This window comes from Macaca thibetana, chromosome 12 (genome assembly GCF_024542745.1).
Source record: "Macaca thibetana thibetana isolate TM-01 chromosome 12, ASM2454274v1, whole genome shotgun sequence".
NCBI lineage: Eukaryota > Metazoa > Chordata > Mammalia > Primates > Cercopithecidae > Macaca > Macaca thibetana.
In genome coordinates, this window is record NC_065589.1 from 13,441,877 (window position 1) to 13,455,673 (window position 13,797).

The 13,797-nt window shown below is 36.6% G+C and overlaps 1 protein-coding gene across 2 annotated transcripts in view; it reads left to right on the plus strand.

Annotated features, from left to right (window-relative positions):
* Positions 1-13,797, plus strand: part of PID1 (phosphotyrosine interaction domain containing 1) — a 253,410-nt gene that overhangs the window by 63,257 nt on the left and 176,356 nt on the right. The window contains exon 1 of one of the 2 annotated variants that reach the window (XM_050751157.1): positions 7,803-8,454. The exons of the other annotated variant lie outside the window; for it this stretch is intronic. Within the exon in view, the coding sequence (XP_050607114.1) occupies positions 8,413-8,454 (42 nt within the window). The 5' untranslated portion in view covers positions 7,803-8,412. Of the gene's footprint in view, positions 1-7,802; positions 8,455-13,797 lie in introns of those variants that run through there. 2 annotated transcript variants of the gene reach the window in all.

A 13,797-nucleotide genomic window follows, 5' to 3' on the forward strand; every position in this document is an offset into this window, starting at 1 on the left:
TTTGCTTTGAAACTGAAGATGAATAAATAATAGTTGGGTTAGTTAAGAAATATTTCAGTTAGTTTATATAATTACAAATGCTACTGGAAGGAAAGAAGACAAAGAGGAAGGCAGGGAGGGAAGGCAGAAAGGAAGGAGGAGAATGAAGGAAACAGTGAAGGGAATGATTCTATGCTTTTGAGAAAAGCTCCTAGATCTCTGCATAAAAATGTAACTGTCTTTTGCATGAATATGTTTCATAACCCCTATTCTCTTTGATCTATAATTTATAATTGCAAATGGGATCTTTATCCTCTAAAACAAAAGGACAGGGATATATGTTTCTTTTTGAGACAATTGTTGCTTGGATTCCATACATATCCAAGGTAAACCAGACGGGAAGTGGTAAAAGACGCAAGGTAAAGTGGTGATCTAAGAAAAAAATATTTTCCTTCTGATTGAGAAGGCTGTTCATAGTGATTAATGAAGTCACTGCACTAGCTATGCACTGAGTTGGTTGTCAGGTAGTGACTGGGCACTGGCTCTTCTATTTTGCAAGGAAGTATCAGAGAAAGCCAGGGTCTGGAGGCAACCAGAAATGGACTCATTCATTGACCTGGTAGGAAGAGTCAATGAAGCCATCTCCTTTACAACCCAGAGGCCTGGGAAAAGCAAGCTGATTATTTGTGGTGATTAAAAGAGAAAAACAAATCAGGAACTGGAGCTTGCAATTGCTTTGGATCCAGTTATTGCTTGAGTTGTAAAATGGAGGATACATTCAGGGAAAGCAGTATCTCCAGCTAAGGGGTGTCACTGAGTTAATCCTCTCATCCTGTGTATAGGGGTCTCAATGGCAACACAGTGTTAGCCTTTTGCCATTTACCAAGCCCTGTTGTCAGAGCCCCATTGCAGTAGGTGGTTGGGCATCACTATTGTCATGGGCATCATTGTGCTCAAGGCATCTGAGGCTCTAAAGGTGAAGGCAGTGTTTTCAATCCTCGCTAGGGAGGCATTTAAAAACATGGATTCTAAACTGAAATCTCAAGCCTGTTGTATGAGAATTACAGGGTGGCAGACAGAAGAATCTGAATTTTTGTTAAGTAATCATTACACAGGCAACTTGATGTGGGTCTGACTGTCTGCATCCGAGAACCACCAGCTGAGTGACTGCCTACCGGTAAATAGGTAAGAAGGAGCAGAGCAACAATTCAAACCTAGCTGACTCTTTTACGTCAGATTGAGGTCGTCCTACGTGATCCAAGCTGTGCTCCTAATGTTGGATAACAAAGAAAGCAAGAGAAGAAACTCCTATTTGTTGAGGGCCTGTGGTGCTAAGGCACTTTTTGCATGTTTTATTTCATCCTGTGCTAATACTGTGTGGTGAGTATTTTCAATTCCCATTTTACAGATCAAGGTACTGAGGCTAAGAGAAGTTCAGTCCCATACTTACGGCCTCATGGTTTTATTTTATGGAAGGCTAGAATAAGATTGAAATCCAGACCCTTAGTAGGGTGCTTTTTCCCTACACCAATGTTATGCAAGTATTCCTCTAGATTTTTGCGTTCTCATTCTTACTCTAAATGAAGACTTGTGTAAAACTTAACTTTAAAATTTATGCGTATTGATGACATTAATAATTATATTAGTAGTAGAGAGAGCAAAATTGAACAGAAGAGGAGGCTTCCATTTTATACTTATAGAGAGCCAAGCTATTGGTCTAATAAGTCATATTCGAAACTTAGTCATCTCCCACCTTGCTTGTCAAAGTGTAGTCCCAGGAGAGCAGAATTTGCATCACCTGGGAGCCTGATAGAAATATAAGCTATTCAGTGTCGCCCCAGACCTACTGACCCAGAATCTGCATTCTAACAAAATCCCTCGGTGATTCCTATATACATAAAGTTTGAGAAGCACTGTTCTACCCAATAGCTGTTAGAAGCCAGATATCTTACAGAGAAATAAATAGGCTCTTGGTGTTGTCCCTGCCAATGCAAATATATGAAGTGCTGGTTGACAGAGCATGAGCCTTGGCTTCAGCCCAGCAGATGGTTTGTAGATAGAACTATGGGTACCAATATATAAAATAAAATGTTTGAGTTGGTCGCTTTTGTGGAGTTGTTAGTATATTTATTTAACGTATGATGTCACGGTTAAAGAGCTAGATTGGGTCTGTTTAGCTTAGAACATAAAAACATACAGCAAATCCTTCTTATGTATGGGTGCTTAGCCAGTGTGTTTTGATCATGAAGAGGTTTCTTGTTCAAGCTCGGTGGAGAGAATTTATAAACTGAATTTAAGGGTCTTGTCAGGCCATAGAGTCTATTTCACTTAAATGCGTTTCTTATTTTCTTATACCTTGTTTATTGTTTCTCTGTCATTCATACTCCTTTTGCTGATAACTCTTGGGCAGAATATTTCAATATTCAATGAACATTGAAATGCTAAAAAAAAAAAAAAACCAAAAAAACCCATATTAACCATTGGTCTTGATAGTTGCTAGGATCTTTGGTTTTTTTTTTTTTTTTTTTTTTGTACTTATACAAGGGTTTTTTTTTTGTTTTTTTCTTAAGCAATAATTATTGATTTGCTTTTGTGCGGAATGTTCCCAGAGTGTGGCTTCAGATGAATCTGAGCAACAAAAATCACCTTGGCAAGTGATTTTGCATATACTTATATTTTTTGGTCTGAGTAAGAAAAATCTACATTTCACCCAAAGCACACAGGATCTATTTCTGCATCAGCCAGATAATGAGACAGTAATTGGTGTGTAAGCCGTTCATTCTCCAAGTTTTCTCACGGGGCATAATTTGTCTCTTATTTGTCAGGGATGGGTTCTGCGAAACAACACTCCTATTCATGATGGGGAGAGCAAATGTACGAAAACATTATCATAGCTGGGATTAATGGTCCACTATGGATTTATGTCAAGAATGTTAATGATTTGTTTATGAATAAGTGGGCCTGTCGCATGGTGAAACAGTAGCCTGCAGAACTGCTGAATGGACAGTTTGCTTGCAGAGGATTCTTGCAGGAAATAAATACTCTTGCCAGGCCTTTTGCATCTCTTAAGTAGCTACTGTGAATTGACTCTGAGATTTGAAATGGTGGCATTGACCTCCCCAAATCCTGTGATCACTGCTGCTGATCTTGTAACTCTACATGTTGTTGACATAATATGGAGAAAGAATATCTTTTTAGGGTTGAATATAATTTGGGTTTTGTGTGTGTGTGTGTGTGTGTAAAAGGTGGTGAGAAAATAATAATTTAATTAAATCTCCCGCTGAGCAAAGTTCCCACGACCTCCACCCACCAGATTGCGTGTTCTTTTTGAAGTATATTTTAATTTGTGGAAGATATGAATTTGCCGCAGGTTTTAACTGGTAGATAAAAATGTTAATTATTGCCAAGTGGAGTCTAGGAAATGAAAAATAAATCAAGATTACTTAGTGAATCATGTATGTATACACATACAGATAGATACAGTGGTAGATAGATGTAAAAATGTATAGTATATGTGTGTATGTGTGTGTGTGTAGTGTGTGTGTGTAGTATGTATGTGTGATTGTGTGTGTGTAGGATGTGTGTGTGTGTCTGTGTAGGTTGGCTGTATAAATGTTTGGGATGCAGTTTAATGATGTGTATTCTAGCTACTTCTTAAACATTTACGTTTTCAGGAAGGATGATGATGTCTTTCTCTTGAGAGGAAACTTAAAGTTAAATGTTATTCTATTTATGTAAAAAAATTACTTTCTTCTTTTCACTTTGGGATTGAATTAGCATAAATCAGGTTTTTCTTGAATTTCATCCAAAAGGTCTTAAAAACATAAATACCAAAGTCACTTTTTGCAAAGTTCTAGTTCTCATTGTAATCTGAGAAGTTTCACACCGTTAATCTGACCTAGAGAATAGTAGCATTAGGCTCCTGGATAATCAGGAAAAAAAATGTATATTTGTTTAATAACAATAACCTCTGCATTTATTCACTGAAGACCACCCATATCACCCATAATGATTCATTCACTTGATCCTTATAGCAGACCTCACTGTTCTGAGGTTACAAAGCCACAGTTTGAGCCCCGCATCAGGGCCATTTGGGTCCAGATCCTGTGATCATTCCATTGTACAGTGTACAGCAGGATCAAAGCCTGTGTGACCTCACCCTTCGTGTTTTCTCCTCTTGTCTAAATTGCCTTCACGATTGTCCAGGAAGGTGGACAAACTAATCCAATGTTATTGAAACAAAATGGTGGGCACAGATGGCCTTGCAGGGATCAGAGAACTCCTTGACAAGATGTGAAAATCTTGCATGAATTTTATGCTTTTGGGGTTTTATCTGATTCTTCGAGAGGTCAGTGAACCCTGCAAAGATCGTTTTACCATATTCCAAGTTATTAAGTTAGTATATGACTAATCATACTAGAGTTGATTAAGATGTGTTTTTTCACCATTATCATTATCGTTCTTTGTATGCAGTACACATAATTCTGAAGTTGAGAAATTAATATTCCTAAGTCCTCATTTAAAAGTCACTCTCATTTCTTGTTGGTCATGCTCTGTATAAACTATAGTTCCCTCCCCTGATCAGCAGCTCTAGCAATAAACAACAGATAAATAGACTTGACCTCCTCTTGCCATTTTAAAGTTCATTAGCTTTAGAAGAGACCGAGTTCAGGCATGGTGTGTATTGATCAGGGTTCTTCCAGAATTGAGAGGAACAAGTATAGTTTGCCAAATTTTCAGCTGTATTAAATTTCATTTTAATACTGTAACGGACCTCACTAAGGTTTGTTACATTAGACCTATGGGTCTAATAGGTCTAAATAGGTCTAATGGTCTAAACATTAGACTATTACAATAAGGTTCAGTTATCATTAAGCAAACAGTTGGATTTGGCATAGAGTTGTCAGCAGAGACACATTAAAATGAAATCTGAAGGTAATGTGTTGAGCATCTACAATGCACAAGGCATTAGTCTCCATGCTTGGAGAAGGAAAGATGTGCAAAGCCTGGGCCAAATGCTTAAGGAGCTGGGTATGTCCCCCTGTGTGTAGATGGTGGTCATGACCCACCTGTGTGCAGACTCCTTCGTATTCTGCTGCTCACATTTCCATCCCTTGAATTTGGATACAATACACATTTCAAGGTAAGAACACTTGAGTCTCAATGCTAGATTAGAGTAGTATAGCATACTGTTGGTGGTATAGAAGGTAGATGAAATTATATCATTTATTTTTCTTATAGAGTAAGTCTTCACTTAACATTGTCAATGGATTCTTGGAAACTGTGACTTTAAGTGAAATGATGTATAGCAAAACCATTTTTTTTCCCCTCATCAATGCTGTAAAGAAAAGTTGGTAAAGAAAACAATGCTGTTTGAGGACTTGCTGTATACTGTTCTGCTTAAAGTTGCAGTTTCCAAGAGCCTATTGATGACATTAGGTGAAGACTTACTACACTGTATTAATATATTTTGGCTTAAGGATTTCCTTCCCCCATCCCCTTGTAGATGTGATTCTAATAATATTGACTGCCAATGAGAGCTGAACACTGATCCTATTACTTTGTAGCCCTACCTTCTATATCAGGAATGTTTCAGTTGGAGTCTATCAACTTCAAGGCCACTGGCTCTCAAGTACTGGTATTCACTAGAATCATCAGGGGTTTTGTTAAAAGTGGAGATGTCTTTCTCCTGCTGAATGATCTTCTTTTGTAACCGGTACCCCAAAGGACTCTGATACTGAATTGGCTGCCTATGTATATGGACTTTATAGAGAGATGAGCAGAAACCCCTGAAACTGTTTCCTAAATTTGAATTGTGCTCATTTTCTGAGGAGAGGATCCATGGTTTTGTTTAGATTTCTAAAGAGGCCTGAAATCCAGAAAGAATTTATGAACCACCGTTCTTAGGATGGAATGAAGGACATTAATGGTAACCATATGTCTGTTACTCTGAGCTCCGGAGATAAATGGATTAAATTCACAGCCAGTGTGATGAAATCCTGTTGTAATTGGAACACTATTAAAGTAGACCATTTCCACTTACAAGCTTATAAAAAGTACTGCTTTTGAAATGCCATTTTATGTACTTTGTCAATATTACTTAAAAGTGATAATAATAGTTGATGACCAGGTGACAGGAAGATTTAGTTTATATTATATATGCAGAAGTACATTATTTATGCCTTACCTGAGGCTGGTATGGTGGAATCTGAAAGTATCTTATGAATAGTACATCAGGCAACTGGGACACTCTTGCAATTAGCCATCCCAGTACAATGCTCGTGGAAGTTTTCAGCTCATGCCAAACCCCTTACCTGCCATTCATTTTATAGGATTGGAATGGTAAGCCAGCATTGATAACTCAGGTCAGACATGGTGCAAGTATAAATAAAATAATGATGTTATCAAAGTAATTGACTTGAATTCCAAGAAAAATTCTTTAAGATTCAATGAGAGAAGTGAATAAAAGGCAAATTGATGCCCGCCCTGGATTCATAGCTTCTTCAGTTCCCTAAAACTTCTTGATAATGAGGACGTTTTGCCGAGTAGCGATAAGAACCTCATATTCTTCGGACGTGTTTTGTTACACTTCCAGACAATCAAATTAGTGGGTAGTTTTTCTTTAGGGATTACGTGTGCTTTTCTCTTTAAGAAATGTTTGACAATTGATTCCCAGAATTGCGAGAATTTTCTCTGTGAGTGAAGGAAGACTTAAAAAAAAAAATACTTTAAGAACATAATTTAAATACTAGCTTCACTTCTATTTCTTTTCACATAATAGGTGGCAGGAGGAAAGCCCAGGCCTAAAAAATACTGTGGGAGCCATAGGAATGTGACTTTGGCTGGTTGAGACATGAAGAACTTTTATCTTCACAGTCAGAAAGAAAAAATGCCATGGAAGCCAAAGTGAATATGGTTTATTGTAAGGAAAATACAAATAAAAACTTTAGTGAGATATCACCCCACACCTATTGGGAAGCCTACTGATAAGAACAAGAAATAAGTATTGGTGGTGAGAATGTAGAAACATTGGAAACCTTATGCATTGGTGGTGGGAATGTAAACTGATGTGACTGCTGTAGAAAGCAGCATGGCAGTTCCTCAAGAAACTAAAAATAGGGTCACCATATGATCTGGCAATTTCACATCTGGATATGTACACAAAAGAATCGAAAACTGGATCTCAAAGAAATACTGGTATACCCATGTTCATAGCAGTGTTATTTACAATAGCCAAAACATGGAAGCAACCCAGGTATCCATTGACAGGTGAAAGGATAAGCAAAATGTGGTAAATCCATACAGTGGAATACTCTTCAGCCTTCAACAGGAAGGGAATTCTGACGCGTGCTACAACATAGATGAACCTTGAGGGCATTATGCTAAGGGAAATAAAGAAGACAGTCACACACACACAAAATACTGTATGTGTCCACTTTTATGAATTTCTTACAGTGGTCAAAAGCCTAAAGATAGAAAGTGGAATGATGGTATTAGGAGTTAAGGAGAGGGAGAAAACGGGAGTTTTTGTTTAATAAACATAGCACGCTGGGCGCGGTGGTTCAACCCTATAATCCCAGCACTTTGGGAAGCCAAGACGGGCAGATCACGAGGTCAGGAGATCAAGACCATGGTGAAACCCCGTCTCTACTAAGAATACAAAAAAATAGCCGGGTGCGGTGGTGGGCACCTGTAGTCCCAGCTACTTGGGAGGCTGAGGCAGGAGAATGGCGTGAACCCAGGAGGCGGAGCTTGCAGTGAGCCGAGATCGCGCCACTGCACTCCAGCCTGGGCGACAGAGCAAGACTCCGTCTCAAAAAAAAAAAAAAAAAAAAAAAAGTAAGCATAGCGTTTCAGTTTGGGAAGACGAAGAGTTCTGAAGATGGTTGGTGGTGATAGTTACACAGCAATTTGAATGTGCTTAATACCACTGAATTGTACACTGAAAAATGGTTAAGATATTAAATTTTAAGTTATTTGTATTTTACCATAATAAAATAAATAGAAAAAGGGAAGATGATTTAGAGGGTTTCACACAGTTTTAAAAAATGTCTTTCCTAGTTTTTGTTTTGAACACGGTGGTATTTTCATAATAAGAGCTTTCATAGTATAGAAACGTATGAGAAAGAGAGCAAAACCCAGTTCAGACTCTCCTGTTCATGCACTGGTGTCCATTCTGCATTGTGTTTTCCATACATACATACACAGGCACACCCTTGCCTTCACACAGCAGGGAACAGGTGAGGCATTCCCTTTTGTGACCTGCTCATTTGGCTTAGAATGTATCATTTCACATAATTCCATGATAATATGCTTAGTTTTCTATTTGCATATTTAAAGACTGGGAAGGAATGGAAGAGATGATTAAATGTTTCTGTGAAAATCATGTCATTCTAATACTGGAGGTAAATTAGAGCATGAAAAACAAGAGCAATGTGGTTGAAAGCCCTAAATGGAAGAAGATGGAGGTTCTGGGTAAGTGGGAGCTCAGTGGTTGGGAGGAAGAGACATTTTCCTTTTCTCCGACAAGCTGCCAGTGTAGTGGGAGTGGCAGATACAGTTGCTCACAATTATGCTACCATGAGATATATGATAACATGAAGATTTGACCAGCATCTCAACAGCTAACTCAATAGGCTGGGGAGGCTTCCTTTATAGTGGCTAAATGGCACGGGGCCCATATGAATGTTACTTCAGCCACATACTGTTTTCTCAGTGCCTTTTTGGTCAAAGCAAAACAAACCGTTGGGATACACTCCCTACAAGCAATTCTCTATATACACTCACTTGATTGGCTCCTCTAAAGAGTAGAGAAGCAAAGCAATGTGCCTACCTGAGAAGGAATTCTAGTATTAATGGCAAAAACCACAATTACTTTTGCACCAACCAAGTAACTGCTCATATGGCCATGGCCTCCCTTCCTTCTGGACCCCGGATGAGTCAGGGGAGGGCAGCAGCAGAGTCATCACTTAGCTCAGTAGCCTCACAAACGAACCAAATTGCCTTCTCCAAGTTCTCTTAGTGCCGGGACCTGGAACCTGTGCTTCCTTCAGAACAAGGAGAAGGCATGAGTTTCAAGTTGACCTTGATGTGAAATAAAATTATTAGCTATTGTTAAAATTATTAAAAATATCTGTGTATGCACACACATATAATATATGTAGAAACATTTTGTTATTTGGTTTCAAAATTAAATTTCTTTGCTATATGTGTTTCATTATACAGTCAAGCTCTGACTTGCAGAATTCTCAAGTATTGTTGAAAACTGTTGGAATAGATTGGGTTATATATATGTGTGTGTGTGTATGTGTATATATATATATTTATATATATATATAATTAGATATTTCCCATTTGTCTTGAAGACATATATTCCATAGAACATTAAGCGCTTCCTTTAAATGCAATTATGAAGACAGTTTATAGATTTCATAAATCCAATGCTTCCTAGTTTAAGGAAATATCCTCTAATTCACTTCAGTTTTATTTTATATGTGTTCTTACTATTTGAAAAAGAATAGTTTTGTTCTTTTGCTGTAGCCACCACAGTAAGGCACATTTATTAAAAGTCAGCCATGAGCCAGATACTGCTGTAGGTACTAGAACAGTGGTACCCATCCAACTGTGGTGGAGAATGAGAGAGTTCTTGCTCTCCAGGTGCTGAGAGAGCTCTTCCCATGGTAGAAGGCATAAAATAAATATACCAACAAAAATTAAAATCGAATACTGTGTAATATAGTATAATAGAATAACATAACATCAGTTGGTACTAGTATTGGGTAGAAGATTAAATAAAGCAATATGATACTTAGTGGGGGCTGTTTCAGCCCAGGAGAAGGAAGACCTTTCTGAGAAGGTGCTCATTGAAATATGGATGATGATAAGGCGGTTGTCTCAGGCATATTTGGGGTGGGGGTTACATTGCAGGTAGAAGGATCAACACTGGCAAGGGTGTCAGTCTGGGAACAAGCTTAGCCACAGTATCTAGAACATTGTGAGGAAACAGGACAGAGGAGGAAAATGAGGTTAGAAAAGTCGGGAGTTAGACCTTGTTAGCCATGGTAGGGAGTTCGGGATATTATCCCATGAGTGATGGGAAGCTGGTAGTGGATCTTAAAACAGAGTCAACGTTATGTAATCTGATCTTTCAGAAAGAGCATCTCTGACTGTTGTTTTGGAGGACAGATTGTAGTCAACAAGAGTGGATGCAAGGAGGCTGGTTATGAGGCTGTTGCACTTGGTCTAGAGAAGAGATTATGGCTAGAGCACGGGAGAAAGTAAGCAGTGGTTGCATTTGCAATATGTTTTGAATAGAGACCCAATAGGACTTATCAGTAGGTGAAGTGCAAACTCTCAGAGAGAGGAATCAAGTGTGTCTCCTAGAATTTTAGCTGAAACAAATAGCTGAATGGTGGTACCATTTACTGAGATGGGAAGGATTCCAGGGAAGAGATGATGACATGGTTTTTGGAGAAAGAAATGTGTGTTGCATATGGAACATATCAATTTTGAAATCCTGATTCAGATATCTAGTTAAAGATATGAAGAAGGCAATTGTACATGTGAACCTGGATCACAGAGCATAGGTCTCATTTAGGCATATATGTTTGAGAGTTAGTGGAATATAGCTGGAATTCAAAGCAATAGATCAGGAGAGAGTGTGGGCAGAGGACAGAGCTCCTTCTGTACCAGAGACCTTGAAATGTGGACTATCATATCAACTGCTTCTGAGGGTAGATGTTGAGAACAGATAATTGCCTTACAGTTGGTGAATGTTTGAAAGGTATTTGTTACATATATAAATTCCAATTAAATTATGAAGTCTGTGCAAAAACCTCGTGTTTTGTTTTGTATCTTTCTAGTACAATGGGAAAGACAATAAATTTAGGGAAGATTTTTGTATATAGTTTCCAGAAAAATATTTGTTTGAAAAGCTAAGATTGATTTCTCAATGTGCCAATATTTTATAGCCTCCTGTTACTTTAAGCCTGAAAGCTATCAGCAGTTTTGTAATTAGTTGGATTTGCATCAAGAACTCAAAAAAAAATTTGAGTTGTTCGTTTTGCTACCACTAGTTTAAAACTTTAGGTTTTGAGCCAGAATACTAATGTTAAATTGGTTGAGTTTTTTGGAGCATTTTCTTTTTGTTTCTTAATAAGAGAATGAAATGCATTTGAAATGGTTGTAACATAGTCATGAAAGGAATATTATGATGATCCAATAAATATCAACATTCCATTGCTTGAAGAATTTAAAAACATATACAGCCTCCGTAAGGTATTGGTGTCCTCATTCACCATGCTGTGAATCTCAGAAATAAAAGCAAGAGGGATTAATTATATTGCTTTGACTTTAGTAAGGGTTTAGTAAGAAATTTTTACTTTATCCTGGTACCAACTTGTAATTGTTTACCACCCAATGTATAACACTAAACATGCATTATTTCTATAATATAATTTTACTTCATTTGAAGCATATGATAAAAATTTTGTTTTTATCTGCACCTTAAAAAAATAAATATGTGATTTATAGTATGCAATTACGTAAGATAGGTAAAGAATAAACCTGAATTACCGTTTTTAAGTGGTGCTATGTATAATGTATCTTCTCTTTTTGAGTTTATTAGAGTTAGATTAATATGATGATAATGCCAAGTGGTCTTTCACTGGGTAGAACGTGTAATTTCCAGAGTATGCTATAAAACGAAAAATAATGTCAATGTTTTTTCTTCTCTTTAGGAATTTTATTACATTTTTTCTTGCAAAGGTTTTATGTACCATCAATGGTTATGAACTTTGATTTGGGTTCTATCAATTAAGTTGCCACTAGTATTTATATAATTCAAATTTGTGTGCCTTTATTTCTCAGTTATGGAAAGAGGCTTGTTAGTATCTCATAGTATTATTTGTTATTTCACCTTTGTATTCTAATGTGTTTTTTGTTGACTATTTTGATAGTATGTTATTTGGGGCATAAAAGTGCATGCTTGTTACAGTTTAATTGAAAATTTTGCTCTTTGTCAGCATACAGTGATAAATGTGTTTGCCTTGTGTTTTACAGTTGATATTGTCTTACTTTTTGTCTATATGCTTGTCCATTTATTTTTAGCTCACTTGTATACTAGTGTATCAATGCTACTTACTTACTTTAATGTTCTAATAGTAAGCCTTTAATAAAGGGCAGATCTTTGTCTGCCCTAGGCAATGCATGTAACATACATTCTTTCTAATCCTTACAAAAACATTTAGAGGTAGATAGTATTAGTTCCAGTATATGGATAAAAGAAGTGAGACCCAAAGCATAAATATGATAAATATGACATGCACAGGATCAAGTAATTAATAATGATGGAGCTGGGGTTTTAAGCCAGGTCTGTCTGATCTCAATTCAAAGTCTGCCCTGCATTCCCTGTGGGCAGTTTCATAAGCAGCATGACACTGAATTACATGTAGCCCAGTTTGAGAAGCTTTAACAAGATAATTTGACTGATTTACATGTATTGTTGTAACTGATGTACTTAGAAACATTTTTATCATCTTATTTTGAGCTTTGTTGTTTTTATGATTTCTTATACTGCATGTTTCAATGAATTGTTTTAAATTTTGTTTTCTCCATTGATTTGGAAAGTATGGATAACTTTAATTTTGTTTTCTCCATTGATTTGGAAAGTATGGAAAGTCTTTAAAGCCACAGATTATTTGTCTTTGAAACATATTTTTGAAAAGGGATAACTTTTAGTCTTTGAAGGCATAGATTCTTTGATTATCTTTGAAAACTATGTTTGAAAATGCTAACCTGTATTTCTTTTATCAAGGTTAACAATGAAACTGTATGTTTTTACTGCCTCTGAGTATAAAATGGAATATAACGAATTTCTTTTTCCTTCTCCCTCACTACTTTAGAGTCTTTGAAAATGTAACCGAAGGGTTTTATAACCAGGTTATTATTACTGAGTTATGATTTTTGGATTCCATATAGTATCTTTCAAGAAACAGTTTTGACTTTTACCTTCAGTGTTGCGTACATATATTAGTAACTCTTTATATTCACCTCCATGCTTAACTGGTTTAGTGGTCAGTTCTCCTATATCACACTTTTACAATTCTTGGATTCTTAGTGTTGGTACTTCTCTCGGTTTGCATCATTTAATATATTTATAAGAAAAGAAAGAAATGTGGGTTCTATATATTCTGAGCATTTGCAGTCCATAAAAATGATGTGTTGGATGGATTCTTTGTTGTTTTGATCAAAACTCTGTAATGCTCTGAAAAGATAAAAAGACATAATCCCAGGGCTGTTCATTACAACACTGTATTAACAAAAGCCTGGGAATATTTTACAATCCATGAGAAGGGGATTAATTTACTAAACCATGCAACACTTTTTGTCTGTATGCATGTCCATGTGTATATGCTTGTCTATATGCTGTCCGTGTTCTAGGTACTGTGCAGTTATGAAAAAAATAATTATCTCTAGGACATATCACTAAGCTAAAAATTAACAAAGTAGGGAAGATTGTGTACAGTATCTATCACTAAGCTAAAAATTAACAAAGTAGGGAACATTCTGCACAGTATCCTAGTGTTTAAGGAAAAAATGATACAATATGAATGGAAAAATGGAATATATGTGTGTGTATGTGTAATATGTGTATATGTGTTTATACATGTATATATGCATATATTATATATGTCTATATGTATACATGTGTATTTATATGTGTGTGTGTATGTGTATGTATGTGTGTATATACACTTCATACATCTATGTATATGAAGGATAAACCATATGTATATGAAGAATAAAAAATGAGGTTTC